The following is a 22,519-nucleotide window of genomic DNA, read 5'->3' on the forward strand; positions in this document are numbered from 1 at the left end:
TTAGGAAATATTTTATATTAATTGCTACGTGGCAACTTCGTAAATAAAAGATTGATCAAAACAATTGACCGGTGCTACCATAGCACACAACTTAGCATAACTTCGAAAGAAGCTGTTAAGTAGTATCATTGGCTGCAAAATTATGTTGTATAAGAGATTGCCGTGAGATTGCCCGTTGAACGAACCGAGAAGTCATCTCGCGCCTCCTCGAGCTTGCGCCTCGTTCGAATCGGTAACTTTCCGTACGTGCCGCGTTTGGGATTCCGCCGAGGACCCGCCATAAAGTCGTCAGGGCACAATCGCGCGTGCGAAAGTAGAACCACGAAGCGCGAGAAGTAGGAAAATACGAGAGTAGAGAGGAGCACGTGTGGCAGAGACGAGAGAGAGAGAGAGACAGTGGAAGGTACGAGGGAGGAACAAGTACAAGAGGATGGGGGAGGATGACAGATGAGGGTGTATATACCGAGACGAGAGAGGGGCGACGAGAGAGAAGAAGTGGCTTTCCGACGTGCGAACAAGCTCGCGATTTTCCCGTCACGTAGAGATGCGAGCTCGACTAGACGACGACGACGACGACGACGATCAAATTTGTTCGGGAATTCGAAATCGCTGGGACGGAACGATGGGTTGGGAATAAAGTGTATGCGGCAGCCGAGTGTGTTCGCGCCGCGCCCTAGGAACCTTTCAGCAGGTTCGCCACGAGCGCGCGGGAGATGAGACGAACCGACAGAGGAGGAAAGAGTGATTCGACATCAAAAGGTGTCTACCGGTCGTTCAACTGACTTCGGTTCGCGCTTACCGAGAGACGGCCTCGTCTGAAAATCACAGTTATCGTCCCGGAAAATCACTGTATCGCTCCAGGGCCACGTGCTAAGTCAAAGAATACGTTTCTGCTTTTAGATACTAGACTTTTCCAGGATAAAGTTGCATTATCGAATCCCGCGTTTTATTTGAGTCTCATTAAAAATTGCGAACGTAATCATCCTCATCGTTGTTTAGCGCATTGTTTTGCGTGAATCATCTTGATAATATGATATAAAATTCTTAATTTATTGCAGAAGAGAGAAAGAGAGATAGAAAAAGAATAAAATTAAGAAATTAATGCAATAAAAGTTTTTTAAACAACGAGTGATTTCTGCATAATTAATACTACTGTGACTTAAATATATTTTGTGATTATGTTGATATCACTAACTGTAAAAGCAATTTCAAATTTTTGGAGAATTAAGGCGATTTATTTTATTCATTTATCATTGGAAATTAAAAATTAAATCCCTAAAATGTGCAATTATTCTCGCGTAACATGGCGAAAATATTAATATCGTAAATTTATTTTATAATGAGTAGTTATTTCTCCTTCAATCTGAATCAACGCGAAGAAATTTCATGCGTATATTCGCGGCCAATTACCAAGCATACCAGACGCCATCAGCGTGATTTTCAGTCGTGCAAATATTTGCCCGTGCAGGAATTACGGAATTCAATCTTGATGATACCGCTCCCACGAATTTTCATGCGGATCTTTGACGAGCGGTAATGACGTCAAAGAAATGTGGAATTTCATAACGTTCTCGCTAACACACATTACGCTTGTTACAATTACAACGAAACAACTATATATATATATATAGAAAGGATTTCGTATAATTATAGTTAATACGCACGTCCGCCGCACTCGCTCGATTGGAGATTACAGCGCAATCGCAGTTTCCGAAAGCAAATTGAAACACGTGTATTTAAAAGCTATTTTTTTTACAATATATGTATTTTTTTTTAATAAACGCATTCCGTGAATGCTTCGACAAAATATTAAAACGCTTTTATGTGTTTGAGACAAGTTTTCCATACAAAATACAAAAACCTTTTGTGTATTTATATATTTTTGTTATATCGACATTAACGCATAAAGCTCTCTTTAACGAAAAATAATTTTTTTTATATATATTGCACTCTTTTAACCTTTTTATTCATTTATAATCAAATGCTCGGCGTTTTTGTTCTCGACAAATGCGAAATGTTTAGCAAATGTTTATTCCCGTCGACGCTTTATTCAATCCTTGTCCATCCATTTTAAAACTGTCCCGACAAAAAATAAGAATCGTCCAATCGTCCTCTCAGCAACGCGGCGAGAACTGGGTCGAACAACTGCGAGAGAGACTAAATTTCTCGAAGACTGATTTACGAGTGCCTCCGAATCGATTTATGCGACTTCGGACATCCCGCCGCTGCGGTTCTAACTAATTTCGCGTCGCGCCGATGTAGTATTTTCAACCGAAAACAATTTTCCCACTCTGCGTCGGTATCCGGCTTTAATTACATTATGGAATTTCATATCGCGCAGAACGTATTCAACGAATTCCGCGCGATGTGATTCCGTGCATTCGTGATTGCCGCCGTCGCGCATGTTAACCAGCACACGTTTGACGCCCGATGGAGTTAGCTTCTTGCCGACACGGCTTCCACGTGGCGAAACGAAGTCCTCAACCCCGAAAATAATTCAGTTCTGGCGCGGACCCGATTCTCATTCGATGTCAGCGCCAGCCAATCCGTGGTGTGGCGCGCACAATTGGCGAAATTCCTGAAATCTACTGGAAAGGATTAACTTTGAGGGTTGAACAGTCGGGACTTCGTCGTTATTAAATTCTTGTTTACAGATTGGAAGTAAAATACGTTACGTCGGCGATAATTCAGATTTCCGCCAGGAAAGTACGCATTTTATATTCCTTCCAGTATACTCATGATAAGAAATCAACATTTGTTTAAAAAATATAGACTTTCTTCGTTTCAGTTTACGTTTCTAGAGACGGGTAATTATAAAACCTTCTATGACTGTCGTAATTTAGTAATAATAAGAAACTTCGCAACATACATTACCTCGCCGTCTTTTTTTTTCAGTGAAGCTATCTCATGTTTAATCGGCCCCGCCAGAACTATAATTTAGAACCGTACGAAGTTTTTAAATTATTAAGCTAACGCTCGGATATCCCGTCGTACAATCCGGCGTACAATATTTATATGCCGCTTTTCCGCTTTCGAACTTTTCTAGCAATTTCATTTGGTTAATCATCCTACCGACGTTGTTTCCGTGTCCACTTTGATAATATTAATTATTACATAATTACTTTGGACGCTATGTGAAACTTCAAATATTTAGCGTGTCATTAATAACGAAATTAATTATAGTATTAATTGTTATTGACACTAGTTTCTAAATAGAAGGAATAATCATTACTGTTTGTTGATGTTATTAAAATTATTTATGTACGTACATTAATCCGAATCAATATTTTGGAAGATGATAATTATAAAGAATAGTAACAACGTGAAACAAAAAATCTTAGACGATATCATATTTTCTTTCTTTCTTTAAATGAATATGGCAAAACACTCTTGTATAACGTCGTTACAAGTTTTCGAATAGACGATAAATTTCATGTATCATGATCCAAAAAATATTTCAGTTCAAGAAGAGCATCCAACTTCTTTGAAGTATAATTATGCCCCTACATTCAATCGTTGCCGCCGATTAATCTCTCGTAATTCCCAACCTTCTCGCGTTCCCGCAGTCATCGAATTTCCTCCGATTTCCAGACGAAATCGCCCGCCCGTACTTTCTTTTCTGAGAGAGAATATATCGTACCTCCGCGGTGCAATCTTAACAGAATTACGAGCGTAATAGCCTCTACTCTGCTTTGGTACTCCGACTGATTTATATCTGGGCTCTTTCACTGAATGAAGTCGATACAAATGACCGCCACGCGAACGTTCCCGTCCGTAATGTTCGAGTATTGTAATAATGGATACCGTATCCCTCTTGAATTATTAAACCCGCTCGAATTCAAGTTAAGTGCCATAAACAGCTCTTACGCATTTAGATAAATAAATACGTTGTAGGCATTGCGTCGATAATACGGTTTTTAATTTCTGAGTACGTTCGCCGGGTAATTTTTCTACTCTACCCCCCTCCCTCCCCCCCTCCCTTGCAAGGGGGCCATGGCTGGCTGTCTGTGAAAAATAAACGAGCCCGTGCAACTTGGCGCAACGCCGTTCCGAGCCATTAAACTTGCACGCGGTAGCAAGTTTTTCGAAGCTGCGCATGCACTCTTCCTCATGCACGGAGGGAGAGAAAGAGAGCGAGAAAGAGATCGTTGCATGCTGTACGGCGTTGCACACACGCGAAGCGCCTGTGCTGTGTGCCCGTAGGGGCTTTCGATATTCCGGCGCGAGTGCCGCGCGGAAAAAGCCTAAGCACTACCGTTATTGATGACCGTCGTGTCGAACGGACCGCGTTGATTTATCGGCCCGGAGGAAAGAAATATTTCTCCGGGGCGCGTCGGAGAGAGGCGGAGATAGGACGACGGGGAACCGCAGGTGATACGCCGAGGCGGAAATTTACGATAATATTTGCCGGGGCCGGACGAGCCGCGAAATGAAATTTCCACGATATGGCTTACGCTTCTCGCTGCGAGACCTTTTTCCCGACCGCGAATTTCACGGTAGTCGCGATAGAAGGAACCGTGACACCGGGGAACGGAAAGCAGAAAGTCTTGAAGATAAATTTTCTTTTTATTCAGCTATCACGAGAGATATTTAAATCTAGAAGCTAAGAGCCGTAAACACGTAACTTGTCAGAGGACTTTTTTTACGCTAATTATGTAAAAAGCTTCAGAGTCGTGAAATCTTTCCCTGCTGATAATCATAAATATAGGTATGCAGATTAATGTGTTCTCGCTCAGAAAGCGAGTGCTACTTTGCATCGATACACTAATTAAACGATACACAAAGGATAGCATAAAGGAATCGAGCTGGTTTGGTGTACAATACCGTGAAACACATCGCGAACGGACACAATATCCGCAGTTTATATGCCGAGCCTCCAGTTTACTCGCCGTAACGCCGCGAGCTACGAGCTAGTGTGTGTTCTAACGCCGTGAACAACCATTCCCTACGCGACGTACGTCTAGCTAAGGTATATTTACTCCGGGCCCTCTCGTTGCAGCTCGCAGCGGCTCCAGAGATGGCCCGAGAGATCCTCGACGAAAACTTGTTAACCGTCGACGAGCTTAAGCCACTCGAAGGCTTCGCCTTCCAATTTCTCGTTTGTCATCCTCTACGTCTCCGGCGTCGAACTCTCGCGGCCATCCCTCTCTTAGCTCGGTTCTCTCGTAAGATCCGATAGAACCGATGGAGGAGGAAGCCCGTCCCTCTTGGTATCATACCCGGTGGTCCTTTGATGCATTTACCGCGAGCGGTCTGATGACATGTAGCGCGGCAAGTAGTAACGCTTCGGTTCGCCGGCTGACTTGTGTCTGCGCTCTTTCACTAGAGTAGATACAGACGAGCGCTATGGTATATTAAATATATTACATCCTTTACTCGATGTGGATGTGCGTATTACATAAAATATTTGATTTTTCGACTCACAGACGCTAGTTCTAAACAGATTTTATTTCATTTCTAATATGTTTATTTCTAATATGTTCATTATTAATTAATTTAATGTTAAAGAAATCTTATCGTTCATTATTTTGTCCTCAAAGAAATAACTTATTATACTTTTAAATATTAGTAATTATCTAGGGATACTTATCGTATATATACGTAAATGAAAAGATCGATATGAGATAAACTTCTTTGAATGTATTTATCTATACCTTTCCTTTTCGCAAACGACCGGGAAAAGAAACCGCTGGGAAGCTCTTTCGCACGGGGGACCTTTATAAATTTACGTCGAGCGGCGTGATGACGCGTCAAGCTTCAAGTAGACGATAAAAAAAATAACTGACTTGAGCGTCGAAACTTGGAGCGTATACACGAGCTGTAGTAGAAGTCCGCGTAATGATATATGGGAGTTCAGAGTGTCCGATCCTGCGCCGGCATGGCATCCCGCCGCTCCGGCGCGCACCGATAGGACGTTCCGATGAAAATTGCATCAGCGAACGGTAAAATTCTGTATACCGATGTGAGAGGCTTTTGAGTATCCATCACGGCACCGCGCTGTCGGTTAGGTAAAAGTATCTCGACGGAAATTGGATCGTCGCGTCGACCGGGAATACCTACTTCACACCGTGTCCGACAAAAATTGTCTTTTGGTCTCGCAGAAGACACTTTTCCACCCCTCTCCTTCGTTATTCTTCGTTTCGCGAAAGTAGCTTCCACTTATCCGCGCAAGCAGGCTACGTCGTGATCATCGAGCTACATTTTAAAAACATACATCCGTCTCACGTTGGTGGAGAACGAACGAGGAATCGACGGAGAAAAACATTGCTCGCCTGATACTTCCGCAGAAAATCGCTCTAATGAGTTTGCAGAATTGGAATAGCTCCGTATCGCGATAACGTCCCTCTTTAACGTCGGTCATAGCCATTATCCCGCGAGATTTATCTTCAATTCTTTCAAATGCACATTCTCGGTGCGCGAGACGTTCCTCTGCACGTAGAATATCATTTCCAAAAATGATGGCATGCGCTACTACGGGACGCTCGAGGAAAATTGAATCATATTTTCTTCAGCTCGCTAAACTTCTAAGTCACGTAGCGCCGTCTGAATTTCGAGTTTGGGCCTTCTGGTCTTTCTACCCCGTTTTACAGCGGGGTCGACGCTGTGCGATTTACAAAGTGGCTCACGTAGCTTGCACTTTTTTAAAGTAATTGCGTCTCTTTATAATTTAAGTTGTCTTGTATATAGTAGTCCATCCTTAAGATCTCCATTTTGTTATACAAGAACCCGCGCGATGTTTTATGCAGTTTTCCTCCTGTCGTTGCGTCGATCATCTTTTTTCTTTGTATACCGATAGCACGATCGTGTATTCCATATTCATGTTCAGAAGCAAACCCGACCAGACACAGGCCATACATATTCGTTCTCTCTCCGTTAATCATTCGACGATCTCGGCTATCGGTGCTGCTGCATCATGTTCGTCCATTCGCCGATCGCGCGTTACAAATCAAAGTCAAGCGGCGAGCAGGATAGAGACGTGCCATGCACCAATGTCGAAACGGGACATTGGCATGCGAGAAGATGCGACATGGACAGAGACGATGCGCCCAAGGGGCGAGGGGAAGCACGATCGTGCACGGTTGCATGTGCGACGCAGCGCGACGGCGACACGGCGACGTTTCGTGTTCAAGTGGACCCGGGCGTTCATTTGATATACAGCTAATTAGAGATCGAAATCGCGACTCGTCAGAGAGTGCATCTCGCTTTGAAACGGTTAGAGGCCGTGTCCGTGAGGCTAATACCTCGTATACGTGTACACGTACGTGCGTGAGTAGATGCGCGCCGCCGTGTCGCCAAGCGTCGCGATCCGGATAACGATCCGGATAACGATAGGAAATTTTATTTATAATAAAGATCACGCTCGAGTTACCATGGAATGTTTGAGCTTTAGAAATATCTTGTCGAGAAATCTTAAGTGATAGCTCTTTAATATGATCTATAATAGCTATGGGTATCGTATATATGTATTAGCTTGTTCCATTCAAGAGAGTTCGTTTATTCGGTACATAATTCCTATTCAGCCGAGGCATCGTTTCTGATCCTCATTTTCAGCAGTCTTATACGATTATTTTAAGTACGCGCTGGTATCCTAAGAAGGGAAACCCGATTAAGGCACATCCGATTGAGGCACAATTAATTGAAGATCAAAGTCTTAGTTCAGTCACACGTGGGATGTAGTATAACAATTAAGCGAATGAAAGCGTTACATTGTGTTGTTCATGTCAATGCGGAACTAGATTACGAATAGTATTTTATATGGAAAATACATGTCACTTTATGCATATCTGTCACACTGTGAAGTTGAAAATGAGATGCAAACTAAACTCGCATTCGTGAATACTGCTCAAATTGCGAACTGCCGATAAGCTAGTTTGATAAAGACAATAATAACCGATTTTACTTGTCAAACGCGCGTTCGCGTATGGAAAATAGCAATAATTTTGCGCTAAACATAACTTACGATTTTCTTTACAATTGAATCGATTATTTAAGAATATTATAATAACAATTATATTAAGATTATTATAATGACTTAATTACATATAATTAAGAACATTGTAATGACGATTATATAATTTACGCATGCTGACTTTTAGTTGACATGTTTGGATTTTAATAAATCGTTGATTTCACCTTTTTATATTTGCGGATGTTACGAAAACGTTTCAAATTAAGTCAGATTTCTGATGAAAAACCGAATTCCTTCTGACGACAGTTTTAAATGCATTGCCCGCAACCAGGATAAGCTTCTTTTGCACACATACACACACACACACACACACACACACACATACGCGCGCGCGCGCGCGGATGCGTTCAATGGAAGGCAGAATCGGATCATTGTGTTCAACGTTCACCCTTCAACTTGATATACAGCTAATTGGAGATCTGAATCTGGGAGCGTAGATCGTATCCCGGGGCGCGAGAGAGGAACGCGTAGATGTACAAAACGTTTTGCGGTGTCGTGCGCAGCAGCGTTTCTCAATGCTATCGACCATATTATTAAAAAATCGTATTAAATGTCTCTTTATAGAATCTATGAAGCATATAAGCACAAAATTGAAACAAGATATATAAGGTTTACGATTCTTTCTTGCACGTGTAATTTCTTTTCAAAGCACACGTGTAATGTTTTTTTCCAAAGCGCACGTGTAATGTCTTTTCTCTGAGACTGCATCAGATAAAAAGAGTAACTTGTGTACGTGAGTTTTATCTCGACACTTTAACGCAATATATTCAAGTAGCCTCATTATAAATTTTTCCAGTTTCTGCAAAAGGCTCTCGTAGATTGGAGCGGAGGCCAGTATTGATCGTTGAAGCATCAAGTTGAGAAACCCTGATGTATAGCATGCCGTGCGCTTCTGGATTTGCGTCTACGTGGGAGCGGGCACCTGCACTCTCGCGTAAAACACGTCTCCGCGATCCCTTCGACAAAAGACGGGAGACGAGATGGGAAAATAGAAAGGATCCGCTCTAGCAAACTATAACTAAACCGCGTTCGCGTTAGTGTGTACTGCTCTATAAATTATATATCATCCGCCGCATGTGTGTGTGGAGCCGGACGCCATTCCGATGCCGCGTTTGAGTAATATATTATATCTTTGCTTGTCATGACTATGCTTGCACCTATACACTACCACAAGCTACTATTTCTTTTCCTGATATATCGCTACCATTCATTCTTTTCTCGCGGAATTGTGCATAAAATTCGTGGACTTGACACGAATTATCAAGGATCATTCTGATCGCTATCATAATGTCACAATACTAAGCTCAGGAGGGTCTTTTCTATTATGACATTGAGATTTAATTTTTTACAAAATATTAATATATAAGAAAATAGGAAAATTCTTTTGTATATAATATATCTATATACACACTCTCTCTTATACATACTTTATATATAAGTGCTAGATAGAAAATTATAAACTTAAAAAAAAACTCGAAGAATCATAAATGATTTATCAGAGAAAAACAAAAAGTAGAAAAGATTCAGCTCGCTCTTGCATGGTCGTGAAAAAATCTCAACTCGATCAGAACTCCGAAATTTTCATTTACGGCCATGTTCATATTTTTCATTTTCTACTGTCGAAATGTCAAAACTACGTCAAGCAAATGACTCGCAATCCCATTCTACATGCTCGACATGTTCATCCAACATTTCTCTTCCCTTTTTCCTTGAAACAGAGAGAGACTTGTCTCGTCGCTGCGAGACTCGTTTCGTACGACTGCACTTCGTTAAATCAACGAAGCTACTGTACATCGTAACCGAGTTAACGTATACTTTACGCGTGTTTTATCAAACTACTATATCCCGCGGAGCAGAGCAAGCTGACGTATCGTATCGCGCTATCACTTGGACTAGAGTTATGTAACCGACGCAAATATTTTCTCCAATAACAGAGAGTTTAATTAATTTGAAATGCGCGCAAATGCCGATTTAGCAGTTGAAAATTACCGCAATAACCCACTCGTATTCTCTATCGATATAAATTCTCTCAGTAAAGTCTTCAAAAATACTATTACTCATATGGAAAGTGCATTCCCGATATTGCAATTATATTGCGCGCGAATTGTGAGATCGGTACAAGTACCGCTAATTGATTCGGCAATTAATCGCGTCGCGCGGAGTCAAGCGAGCAGCCGCGGACTAATGCGTCCGTCGTGAATCAGTTTCGCAGTTACAAGTTTGTCTCGTCGTTCTCGGTCGGTCCCGATATCGCGGTCGGCAATTTTATTATCTTCCCGGCGAACAAAGTTGGAAAATCGCGCGACGGCCATCCCGGCCGCAAGAAGGAAAGGAAAACTTTCCGTCGCGCGGCTTCAGCAAAAGAAATAGCACGCGCGTTCGCCGGCTCGGCGGACTCGGCTCGAGTCGACCGATGCGATGCGATGCGATGCGATGCGATGCGATGCGATGCGTAACTGGATCGGGACCTTATCGAGTTTCCGTACTTTCGGATTCCGCCTGCCGTCGACGAACAACGGCCACCCTGATGCGCGCGCGACCTGAGGCGGTGAATTTGCTTTTCAAATTTTCGTTCTTTCGCTCGCGGGCGACCAACTACCGTAGCTGCGGATCAATGGGTTTCCAATTTAGCATTAGTTTCACATCTTACTGCACCTCGCCTCGAGAACACGTTTCTCCGCATCGCCGCGCCGCCGCTTCTCGCAATCTATGAGACTGTTGGATGAAAATATTAAAGAGTTTACATACTTCTTGAATGAGAAAAGGTATATTTTTTAAAGATCAAGTTATATATGCACATATACAATTGAATAAGGAGGGCGCAGTTTTAAATCTTCGCATAGCAGAAATAAAGAACTATAATCCATATTTTATATATTTAGCTCTGATTATGAAATAATTTCTAGAATTTCGGAACCGTTCTTGAGACTCTCTCTATCTCGTCTCTATATTGATTGACGGAGCTGCCAGTTTCTCGATATCGTAGCCGATCGAAATGGGATTCCGGTTTAATGCCAGCTTCGAATGCCGAGCCCCGAACGGATAATATTGCAATTAGGTTCCTGACAGTCGATCGAATGTCGGGTACGTCCCCGTTGCAAGCGTGTACACGCGCGGCACGCCTCGCGAGTCTGATTTAGGCAATTTAGATCGCCGCAACTGCGTGCTGTGCAGCCTTTCAGCCTGTCAGTTCTTGTCCTGACGAAATGGCAAAATCGTCGGCGCGTCTCTCGATCGGTTTTGCCCGCCGGCGATGTGAAACAACGACGATGGCGGCGATGGAAAATTCAAGATCCGGGAAAACTTTCCAGGAACGCGGCTAACGAACAAACTTTCGCTGTATAGCCCGTCGTCGCAAGACCTCGACAGAGTCGAGATTTCGTAACGATTTATATAACAAAATGACTGCGCGTCGGTACGGAGTCGATAAACCGAGTATTAATTAAACGTACGACGATGACACGAATCTTTGAGCATCTCGATCGGTTTGCGGTCTTTGAAAGTTCGTAAGATAAATGGAAGGATGCATTGGTTATTTCTGATTACGTTGGAAATGTTATTTGATGAAATTCCTGTAAAAGACTTGAGAAAACTTGAACTTTATAGTGGTTTTCGGTTACCCAAATAGAATAAAATGAAAAGAGAAAGGTAGACATTTAATATTTTGCCAGTGCTAATTATTGATATATAACTATATACATAAGAAAAAATTGCATGAATATTAAAAAAAAGAAATAAATACAAAGGATAGAAACAAATCGAGACGCTTTTTGCAGCAGCGCGATAAAAATAATCCTCGATTAGGACGTTTTCAAAGCTACGCCGTGAGATAAAGTATGATAATTTTTCATCCGCGAAGATATCGTAATACGAACATTAGCAAAATCTCTGTTGCTTCTTGCGGAGCTTATCTGCCTGCTCCCCCAACGCCAAGCCGAAACAAAATATAACTATCCCGCGAGTCTCGCGCTTCTCGCTGCCTGGCCTTAAAGCGCCATAGAATCACCAAGGCGCTACATTTCGCGGAAACTCTTGCGGTGACGGGGAAACAAGAAGCAAGGAAAGTTATCTCGAAGTGCGCCGTCCCGGGAGAAAGTGGGAGCTGCTCATCGTGGTTGAGGAGCGACTTGGGGACTCGACTAGGAAGAGCCCGGGATTCTCAGGGTGATAACCTGCGAGAGGGAGTAACTTGCGAGAAGGGAGATCACGCGTCTTCGCGGAAGACGGAAAAACTTTAGGATGAAAATTGACGGCCGGCGACGAAAACATGTGAGGGCGCAGGGAGAGGGTCTTAACACCTGCCTTTTCGCGCCGTAATAAGGTCGCTCGTCGGTCCTTAAAGCGGTCGCGCATGGGCCGCCTAAACGAATTAAAAGTACGAAGAGTTCTTCCTCCTTTCGTCCCGTTCTCTTCGGCTCTTCTCTCGTCGTCTTCATCGTTGTCGACGCAAAGCTCGGAAAGTTGCTCGGCTACGTCTGCCGTATTGAAGTTTTTTACATCCGCCGAGATAATCTGGCTTAATTAATTTAATTCCGGTAGAAGAGGAGGAGGGAAGGGCTACGACCTTCCACCCCGGTCTCCTTCCCCGCTTCGTTAGCGTCCCTTTCTCCCAGAAGGTTCTCTCGCAGCGAAGAATATTTTATTGTGCGAAAGCGATTTTATGAGATGGCTGCACGATGTAACGATTGTATTTAGAGCTTGTCGCAAAAATGCGCGAAGAACGAGGTGATTTAGACGATTTTTGTTTTCCTCGCTGAGTTTATGCGAGATTCAATTTAATAAGGACACGATGATTAAGTCGAGAATTCTTATAATATCTGAAAATTAATATCGCTAGCGGCAGATCGTAATAGCAGTGTATAGATTTTTATGACAGCATCAGATGGAAGTAGGCAATTAAAATTACGTTGAAGGCACGAGGAAATATCGGACATCGATATATCGGAACCTCGTTTTAATTGTTTGATAACATAAAATATCTTTTTTTTGTCTCCCGCCGAAGTTTATAATCAGTTTTGACAAGGTTTTCACGATAATTCCATGTGTCAATACAGCTCATATTCTGCCAATATATGGCGCGTATTTATTTCGTGCTATTCACAGGCGCGGAAAATCCATTTTTTTCATATTCGATGCTTCTTTACACCTCGCGTTATACTTGTATTTCTTTTTTTCCATCGAAACAAGTTCATCTAGCTTGTATTTTTTCAGCGTTTTTTCGTTTACATACTAATTTTCCTGGCCGATGCGTGCATCGTACTTTCTTGATCGAGCGTATTTTCGCACCTCCCATTTCCTGTTTTGTGGAGAGCCTTCATTTGAAGCTCGGATTTTCCCTTCGTCCATATTATATCGTTTATTATTCCGGATCGTAGCTGTGACGCGAATTACACAGAGAGAGAGAAGGGCGGAGGGGATGAGCGCAGAGATGGATTTCGCACCCTGTATATTACACGTTCACATCCCGTCATATTATAACGGCACGGTAAAAAGGCGTTATACGAGCACGAAAAATTCCTTTCCCTCATACATTCGCATATTCCGCATTGTGGTGAGTCACATGTACGGTTCGGCGGTAACAGTTGTGAAAAGTTCATAAAAGCGAAGCATGCGTTATATCGCGGACGAATACGATGTGTGCTTCGTATACTAATAAAACATCGATAAGGAACGGCGTACGCGGTTTACGCCGGTCTACCTTTATTATCTGTCCGAGAAGAAAAAGCTTGCAATTATAAATTCTGATTAATTCGCTTTTTTTATCGTTCCATCGAACATTTATGATGGATGAAGTTTTTGAGCGAGGCCGCGGACGTACGATGTTATAAATCATGCAGTATCGGAGTATATGCGCTCAGTTGGTACATAGCGTGTATGTATTTTAGTCGATATTTGATCTTGCGTCAAAAAAATAATGATAATAAATAAGGCATGCGCACGTTTGCTCTAACAAAAATTTATATTTGCATATAACAATAATTTCTAATGTAAAAGTAATATACGCGATTTAGCGTCCATAATTCGTCATTTGCAACAAGTAAATCTTAAAAAATCGCCAAGTACATAGAATTATTTTGTATAGCGCATCTTTTTAATAATCTGTGGTTTGAAGCTTTTTCATTAGTTTTTATCGATTTATCCCTGATTAACGAATTAACCATGTGTATTTAATTATGAAAACCGCACAAAATGCGGAGTGAATGTTCAAATAATGGTACCAAGCCGCAATAGCGTTCCTCTCGTGCGAGAGGGGAAACAGAACAGATCGAAAGTGGGTCGGGTCGCCGATGGGCGAGGACGATGATGAACGAGAGGGTCAGGACGCGCGTAAGGGAGAACGGGGGGTGGGAGAAGTAATGCGATTCTCGCGTGAGAATCGAGCGAAGGTGCCAAGGACGCGCGCGGGAAGATCATGACAGAGAAGAGAAAGGAGACCCCAGGAAGGTCTCCTGATCTTGGTTCTGGTCTCTCGAGAGAGGACAAGAGTTTCGAGACGTTCCTGCTGCCGTTCCACCCGCCCCTTGCGGGTCGGCGATTTGTCAGGCGGGCGAATACACGACGAGAGATAACGGCGAAGTTTCGCAGACGCTCCGGACGGCCACGGACTTTCTCTCTCTCTCTCTCTCTCTCTGCCTCGCGGTTGACAAATGCGCGACCGTCGCCAGTGCGCTTTCGGAGAACGGCGCGTTTTGTATGCGTACAAATGGCGATCGCGACACAGGGGGACACGCGCGTATGATAAGCGCGCCATCGGGGAACGGGATGATCCGGGACGCCGCGGTTTCGCTACGGTCTCGGAGGAACTTGACGAATGAGCCTAGCGAATACACAACGTTTGCATTTTTATCGCGAAGGCGATATCTTTTTAATTAAGTCGCGAATATCCGAGACATTTTCCGATGATAAACGGTTGGCTTTTGCGTGACGAAAGTTTGTATAACAACGTTAAAGCCGGCAGTGAAAAAAATTGACAAATTCGTTACGTTATTGCGTAAACAATGAAAGATACATGCAAGTTTATAATATCGTTATAGATGGATAGGATTTGTGTTATTCTTATACATGAATTTTGTGATTATCACGATTTATATAAGGCGGATGAATTATTGAAACGGGAAAACATGCACACTACATAAATGCACCGCGAAATAACATTTGCGATAATATGCATAATGCGCGACAGTACAATGTGAATCGATATATACATCGCGATGACCAGCGAAAATATTTACGATTAAAGAGCGTATTTTAATAAACGCCCACGTCAATTAGCGCAATGCTCCGGTTTAATGAATGTGCTTCTGTAATTACGCGAGTAATACGTATTATTGATACGGAACGAACATTTTGCGCGAGATATCGTGGGGCAACAAATTGAAGAATCGAAAGGCAAGAGCGTGTTGAAAAACATGATACGGATTAATATCCTCAAACTCATGAATAAAACGGAAATACTGGCGCATATTATATCAATAGTCGGGGCATTGCGTATGTGCGGGTATTTACAAACCTATCGCTCCCGGCATCGATTGTTTGCGAATGCGGGCGCGGCTCGTGTTTGCGCGAGACTCTAACGGTAGTCAAATACGTCGCTAATTATTCACGGGAAATTATTACGCGGAAAGATGCGGCGCGGGATAATATCTTAAAATGCAAGTATCGTTATCCTTTTCTCGCGCGAGCCAGGGAAATGGCGAATGCGGCGACCCTCGTCGGGGGCGACGAGGGCTGTCCGCTGATTACGACGATGACAAACGACAGCGCGTGGGAATTACGAAATGAAGGTTTAATAAGGTATGAGCCAGATCGGGACCCGCGCCAGCCACCGCCACCGCCGCCGCCGCCGCCGTCGCCACGTTCCCTGCAGTAATTAACAAATCCAATTTTAATCGACGGTTCAATTCACGCTGCGTCCTGCCGGCCGGAAATGCACTCGCGAGCACCGCCTCGTTCCGTACATGCAATCGTCATATCAGCGCGTAAAACTGATTAGCGGTTCCCCTCGCGACGCAATTATCTCGCGCTGCGCCACGCCGGACGGCTCGTTCTCATTTTGTCGCGCGTAGTAAACGAAATAAGCGCGCAAACAAAATAAATTCCTTTGTCCGCAATCTATGCTTTTAGTCGGCGCACCGGAAACTCGGCTGATGGTAATTAGAGCTGCCTATCGATTAGGCTGTTTGCGTATTTCTAATTTGCAGTTTGCATCAGTCCTGATTATACGTACGAGTAATGTTATACACTAAGGATATAAAGAATTATAATAAATTATATGACAAATTAAACTGATCAAAAACAGAAGAATATATCGCGTTTGTTATATTTGTACCGTAGAGCAGTCTTGAAAGTCACATATTTTATAATTTAAAAAAGAAAAGGCGCGGTATTTTAGTTTTATTAATTAAAGAATTACAAATATGCCGAGAGATCGTGACGCTCATGTCTTGATGTGGTGTGAGGGAAATCGAGAAATCATAATTCACCGAAGAAAATGATAGCAACGGTATCTAGTTTGTTTCACCAGTGGTGTAACATTCTAATTAAAAATCCCGTGCAGTATCATTTTTATATCACCCATATTTCGCATTCTCGCGTGAAAGGAAAACTCGGGGCCGCAGTATCGCAATTTCTATGCGTCGTCCCCCTGAAAATCGCAATGCGAATTGGGAACATTGTATCGCCCGCATCTGTATTTCCTGTGTGCGCGCACGTTGGCGTCCTGTGTACCGTTCGAAAAGGGCTCAATCGAAAAATCTGCAGTAACGCTCGAAACGACGTAGGCAAAGCGCACCGCGCCGCACGATTGCCGGATTGTAAAACAAAGCACAGGATGCAGCACGGCAGTGCAAGCATGCAGGTGTGAACGCTGATCGCGAATGTTTCCGCGTTTTTTGTAGCCCGTTTGTGTATACGAATACGCGAGAGCGTGTACGTTAAGTCCGCGTTGTATAAAACAATGCATAAACCTCTCGCCCACGTATAATGCGCGAAAATGATTTAGCAATGGCTGTTTTTTCCCTGTTTTAAGTAATATAAAATTAAAATTTTATTTTTTCCCTACTGCTGTATTATAATAATGGTTATATGGATTTATCATCTTTATGTAACAATGAAATGTGTGGGTGAAGTAAAAATCTGCATTTCCCCTTTCTCTCTCCGTTCATAATGCATATTTATTATTTATATATTTTAAAATATTGGACTCTTGAAATATTGAAATATGGAAGCTAAGGCTACTTCCACATGCAATCGTAATGTAGTTTATCTCCGCGTATATATACGGTGACCGCTTTAATAGGGCACAAAGACGGATTAGCACAGGCGGCATTCTAGGCGTCACGTGTACATATGCGTAATTATAGTCGCGCGTTAGTTGACGGACACATCGATGCACGATATATTTACGGTTTATTGCAGCGCGTTTACGGGTGGAATTAGAGTCGGCGCTCGTTTTAATGGATGTCGAGATTGCGGCGTCGCGCGCGCGGTACCGCGCTCGTAATTTCGCATCGGTTCGGTAAATTATTAAATTTCGATCGGTTTAACTATTGTCAGAACGTGGGCTCGGCTCGGACACTAAGGCTACGTTATGCTCTATTAAGGTATGATCGATTATGGTTTGCGGCCACGTTGGCGACCGATCGCGAACGGAACTGACTGGACTCCGCCAACTGCGGTTAAATTCGATCAAATGTACAATCACGCCTCTTGCTCTTCAACATAAATGGTACAACGATTTACATTCATCACTTTAACACGATGGCGATTAAGCGGAATTTTTTTTCAAATTAATTAAATATCGAAAAAACGTGAAGATATTTCGAACTCGATATAGTAGGTCAGTAGGAGATTGATAAATATGAGAGAAGAAATAAGTTTTGACGAAGTTTTTATAAAATTTCAGCAATATATACTGTGAAATTCTAAAAATAATTTTCAAATCAGTTTCATATAAATAAATCCGCTAAATATATATTTTACAGAGCGCCACGTCTCCCGGTGCCAGTAACGATGGCCTCACGAAACAACAGCTGGAGCTCATCCAGCAGATCATGCAGCAAACGCAACAACAGCAACAGCAAACAACTACGCAACAGCAGCAACAGCAGCAGCAGCAACAACAACAGCAGCAACGGACTGCGACTCCCTCGGCAGCGGTAACCGCACAAATACAAAAGACACAAAAACCGTCCATCAAATCCACTGCGTCGCCCGGCAATATTTCCAACAATTCCGCGAGCGGAAACGCGACCAACAATGCGAGATCGAGTCCAAAACCGAAGATGTGGAACCACACGCAGGTAAGTGTGACATCGTAAATGAAAAAAATATTCTCTATTTTTCGATGCATTTTTTATTTGCTAAGTGTGAAGATCGAAAGTCGCATTGAGCGCTGCAACCAATTATTAAATAAAACGATGTAAATTGAAAATGATATCGATTACTATCCATAGTTGTATACTTTTTTGATAGTAATACGGAAAATTGCAGAGCTAAAGATCAATGCAATCAGTATTTATTTTAATAAACGTGAAGAATAATTATATTTTATACAAAGAGAACTTTATTTCTTCTTCGCGCGTTTCTGCGAAATAAAGTAATAAAATTAAATCGTCTACTAAGAATGCAACAGAAATATTATCGCGATGCAGAGTAAAGAATAACAAATAACTTTTAATTATTATCAGTATTGATAATTATTATCATTTGATGTCATTTCGATGATATCAAATCAAGCTGTCTCAATTATATCGATCGAAATAAATCTCATTGATGAATATTATGATTACGATGCACTGGCTCGCGTACATCCTGTATGATTTCATTACGTATCGCATAACGAGATTCCGAGCGCTCCGAAGGTAATATCTGTAGTACCTTCAGACTGCTTTCTGTTGAAAGGGCCCTTCTTCCGCATTAGGCAGCGGAAGTATTACCGGGCGCACCCAAGATCCCGTGTACACGGCTCGTTGGAACTCGCCGCGGTAATCTTTTGTGCGGCGAATACACCGCAAATCGCATTACGTATCGCGGCCGGGGTAGATACCATCCCGGTACTCGTAATCCCGTCGACGAGGACTCGTCGAATATTACACGGAAACGCGAAACAGCGAGATATCGCGCGCGTGACCCTTTGTGCGAGATTCTGTTCATTTTCTCGTTGAGACACGAAGCACAATCGGATGAAACGATAGGCAGACGCGATATCCTTCCGAGAGCCTGCGCGCATATCATGAATGTTTAAATTAAAGAGATTCGAATTCGAAGTAATTCTGATACGAGAAAAAAAATACATTTTACTTTTTAATAGATATTAAAATAATGTTTATTTATCGATTTTATTCTCGAATAACGGTAACGTAATATTTTCGCAAGGTATTTTTGCCACAATTTTTCCGCCGAATTGAATTGATCGCTCTGCTCTTTCACGGAGTAAATCCTGCGCAGTGTTAAAATAGCGGTCGAGCCGGTTTCGCGAGTGGGTCTTCGGGAACCGTTCAGAATGAAACATTCGCCAGCGCGAGAATTAAATCCGTCATTGAGAGCCATGTAGCGCAGCTTAATCCGTCCTCGTTGAATCACGCGGTGCTCGCTTGATAAAATTGCGCGAATCGCTAATTGGTCTCGCTCGCTTCCCCTTTACATCCCTGTCCTTCCGACCGTCCGAATCTTCGGCGATCAAAAGGACGAACACTGTGAAAGGAACCTTTGAGTAGATCCTTTCACGGTTCGACGCATCGAATGCTGCAAAATTTTCTTCTGACGTCCTCCTTGTCGTCCACTGGAGAAAGGCGTGTGATTAGCGTGGAGAATCGTAGCCGGAAGTCCAGTCGAATATCTCTTGCTTCCGACAAGTCGGGAAAACCCATTATTGTCTCGTTTAAAGCGAAAATGTATAACAAAATAACTTCAACTCGCTGAACTTGTTAAATTACTTAGGTTGATTAATAAAATCTGAAAAAGTTTTTGAAATTTCTTTTCTCACCATTTGTTGGGCTGTCTATGCAAGCGAAATATTTGTGTAACCCATTAAGTGCTGATACGAGGAATATTAATAGCGAGTCTCCGTAATCGAGTGTTGGCACAAGGAACTCGTCTCTCCAATGTACAAACATATCAACCGTATGTCCAACGCGTCAGCTGCATCGATCTGATAATAGTGTGACTGAACGTCCCTGGCCTGTCTATAAACCGTTTACTGTCGTTACTGAATCATGCATAAAAGACGATCACCGTTCACGTACTTAGTCGAGAGTTTTAAACCTTCATGCTGCGTGGGACGACTCTATGATGGATTAATGCACAATTGTATGTACATTTCACGGTGATAATATATTATTAAAATATTTCAATTGACTGAATCGTTACGGTCGATAACTGAGATCACCTTATTAATAACTAAATTATTGTATTAATAACTGGAAGCACTTGCAAATCCTAATGGTCAATAACTACGTGGTCGTTGACTGTACGGGTTCACTATAGCTTATAGAATTATCTGCTATAGCGCCGGCCCTATAATTACGCTCATCGGCCGCCTGCAATAGCGCCCATCGATCGCCCGCGTTCGACGCAAGAAAACGTACGCGCAGTTCATCATCGAAGATTCCCGCTCGCCTGTATTTCAGCGCGTTTTTCCGCGACGGGACCCGCCGCCAACACCCCGGTAGCACCTCTCCGCCACCTAACTTCATTACGTTAATGGCATAATAACCATTGCGGGCGGCCCGAAGAGCTTATGCGCCGGAACGTCGATGTCCCTAAACACAGCAAGAAGCGAGCGCGGAGTAAAATCGATCCGATCTCCATTAATATGTATGAGGTCTTCGCCAATGGACGCGCAATGGGGGTGGCCGTGGGGAAAGCGGGAACGAGACCGGGGATACGTACTCTTCTTGCCATTCCGCCCTCCCCCGCGTCGCCACCTCGAACGCCGAACTGTGGGCGATCGCGAAATGCTCTTGGAAACTGTCGTAATTGCTTAGGAACTCGAGGACGAACGGATTCTTCGGGATCTGCGTCGCGATGAAAGGGGGGAACGAGGGGAGTGGGAAGAGGATCGTGCATATAGAGCGAACTCGGCAAACTCGATTTAATTGCGATCCCTTATACAATTACGTTATGGTCGCGAGCGTTAGCATTGCTCGATCGCACAATGAAAACGCGTACATATACCGAATCGCGGCTTTGGAATATATCGCACTTGGAAATTCACGTTAGCTCTTATTTGCATATTTATCGAAGATGCATTATACGGGCGTGTACATCAGGTCTGAAGGATCATCGCGAGATGAGAAAGTTATTCGTCGCCGTCGGTAATGCACGATAGACATTAAAGACGAGCGCAAAGTGCGCCGTTAAATTATATTTAGCCTTCTTGTGTCACTTTGATATCGTAAACACGTCCCGGCCATTATCCGCCAGCTTTATATTGCGCGGCGCGGGAATATTCATCGTATTTCCCTGTGTATTTATGATCCGTTACGCGTCCTAGACGATCCGGCTACAAATATACGCGCGCGAACCGACGCGAAGATCCGCGAGGCTATCACTAGGAGCAACGACATTTCGTCATTACGTTATATCTTATTTCTGCCCTGTTCGACGGCGAAGTATCTTTTTTATTACGCACGAAAAGAGAGACAGTAAATGTAGTTGCAACTTGCACAGTCGCAACGATTTACATCTCGGCTTACCCTCGACGCTGTTACCCGCGTCGTTAACAGGTATTCGCCCCGCACGCGTTGGATCTGCGTTACGAATATCGATGACGACCGTATTTGCGAGCACGACGCGAGCACCGTGCGCGCGTGTATTCGCCACACATTCCGAACGCATAATTCACGTCATTCTACGTGAAATATACGGTCGCCCGATTACGGGGACCCAACTACGTTAATCCGATTATATTTAGCCTTCTTATGCCGCGCCGGCCGATATCGTAAACATGCCCGTTGGCTCGCGGCACTAAATTCACCCGCACGCCCCTTCATGTCTCGCGATAGCGTCGCATGGACGAACGCGCGTCCGGAAGAAGAGATTTTGCGTCGCAAACACGCGATTATCTCAGATTTGCATATGTGTTTTCGTTGTTCGTACCGAGCGGAAGACATCGCCGGGGGAACGTGTATCTCGGTCGCATGTCGCGAACGCAACACCGAGGGGTCCTCTTAGTCATCTCCTGGCAGTCGAGTCACAGCCACGAAATAGTGCGATTTCGTATATGTAATCGCTTTGGCATAGCGCGCACTCGAGTGCCGTGGATGTCACGTTGCGTTACACGTTAAGTTTGCACCGTTACATCAGGACTCCTTTTACGAACGCCTGTTTAACTATGTTGCAGACTAAACAAAGACAACCTAACTTGATATAAATAGTATTAAAGCCAGATCTAGAGTGATGCTTAAGTAAAAATTTATAGTGCACGATTGATTATAAAATGAAGTAATGAAGACCCGATATAGAACATTTTTAACGTTAATTAAATTTTTTATTTTATTCTTTTAGACTTTATTTCTATATTTGTTACCTTTATCTGTGTACATACTG

At 43.1% G+C, this 22,519-nt stretch overlaps 1 protein-coding gene and 1 long non-coding RNA gene across 10 annotated transcripts in view; one reads left to right on the plus strand and one right to left on the minus strand.

Moving 5' to 3' along the window:
- LOC139768339 (uncharacterized) overlaps nucleotides 1-22,519 on the plus strand; it is a 391,369-nt gene that overhangs the window by 305,087 nt on the left and 63,763 nt on the right. For all 9 annotated transcript variants that reach the window (XM_071698423.1, XM_071698422.1, XM_071698420.1 and 6 more), the window contains one exon: nucleotides 17,953-18,270. In XM_071698423.1, coding sequence (XP_071554524.1) covers nucleotides 17,953-18,270 — 318 coding nt within the window. The remainder of the gene's footprint in view (nucleotides 1-17,952; nucleotides 18,271-22,519) is intronic.
- LOC139768345 (uncharacterized) overlaps nucleotides 1-22,519 on the minus strand; it is a 107,996-nt gene that overhangs the window by 11,660 nt on the left and 73,817 nt on the right. The gene's annotated exons all lie outside the window — the stretch shown is intronic.

Source organism: Temnothorax nylanderi, unplaced genomic scaffold (assembly GCF_030848795.1).
Source record: "Temnothorax nylanderi isolate EJ_2023f unplaced genomic scaffold, tnyl_v1.0 TNYL_tig0015_pilon, whole genome shotgun sequence".
NCBI classification, from domain to species: Eukaryota; Metazoa; Arthropoda; class Insecta; order Hymenoptera; family Formicidae; genus Temnothorax; species Temnothorax nylanderi.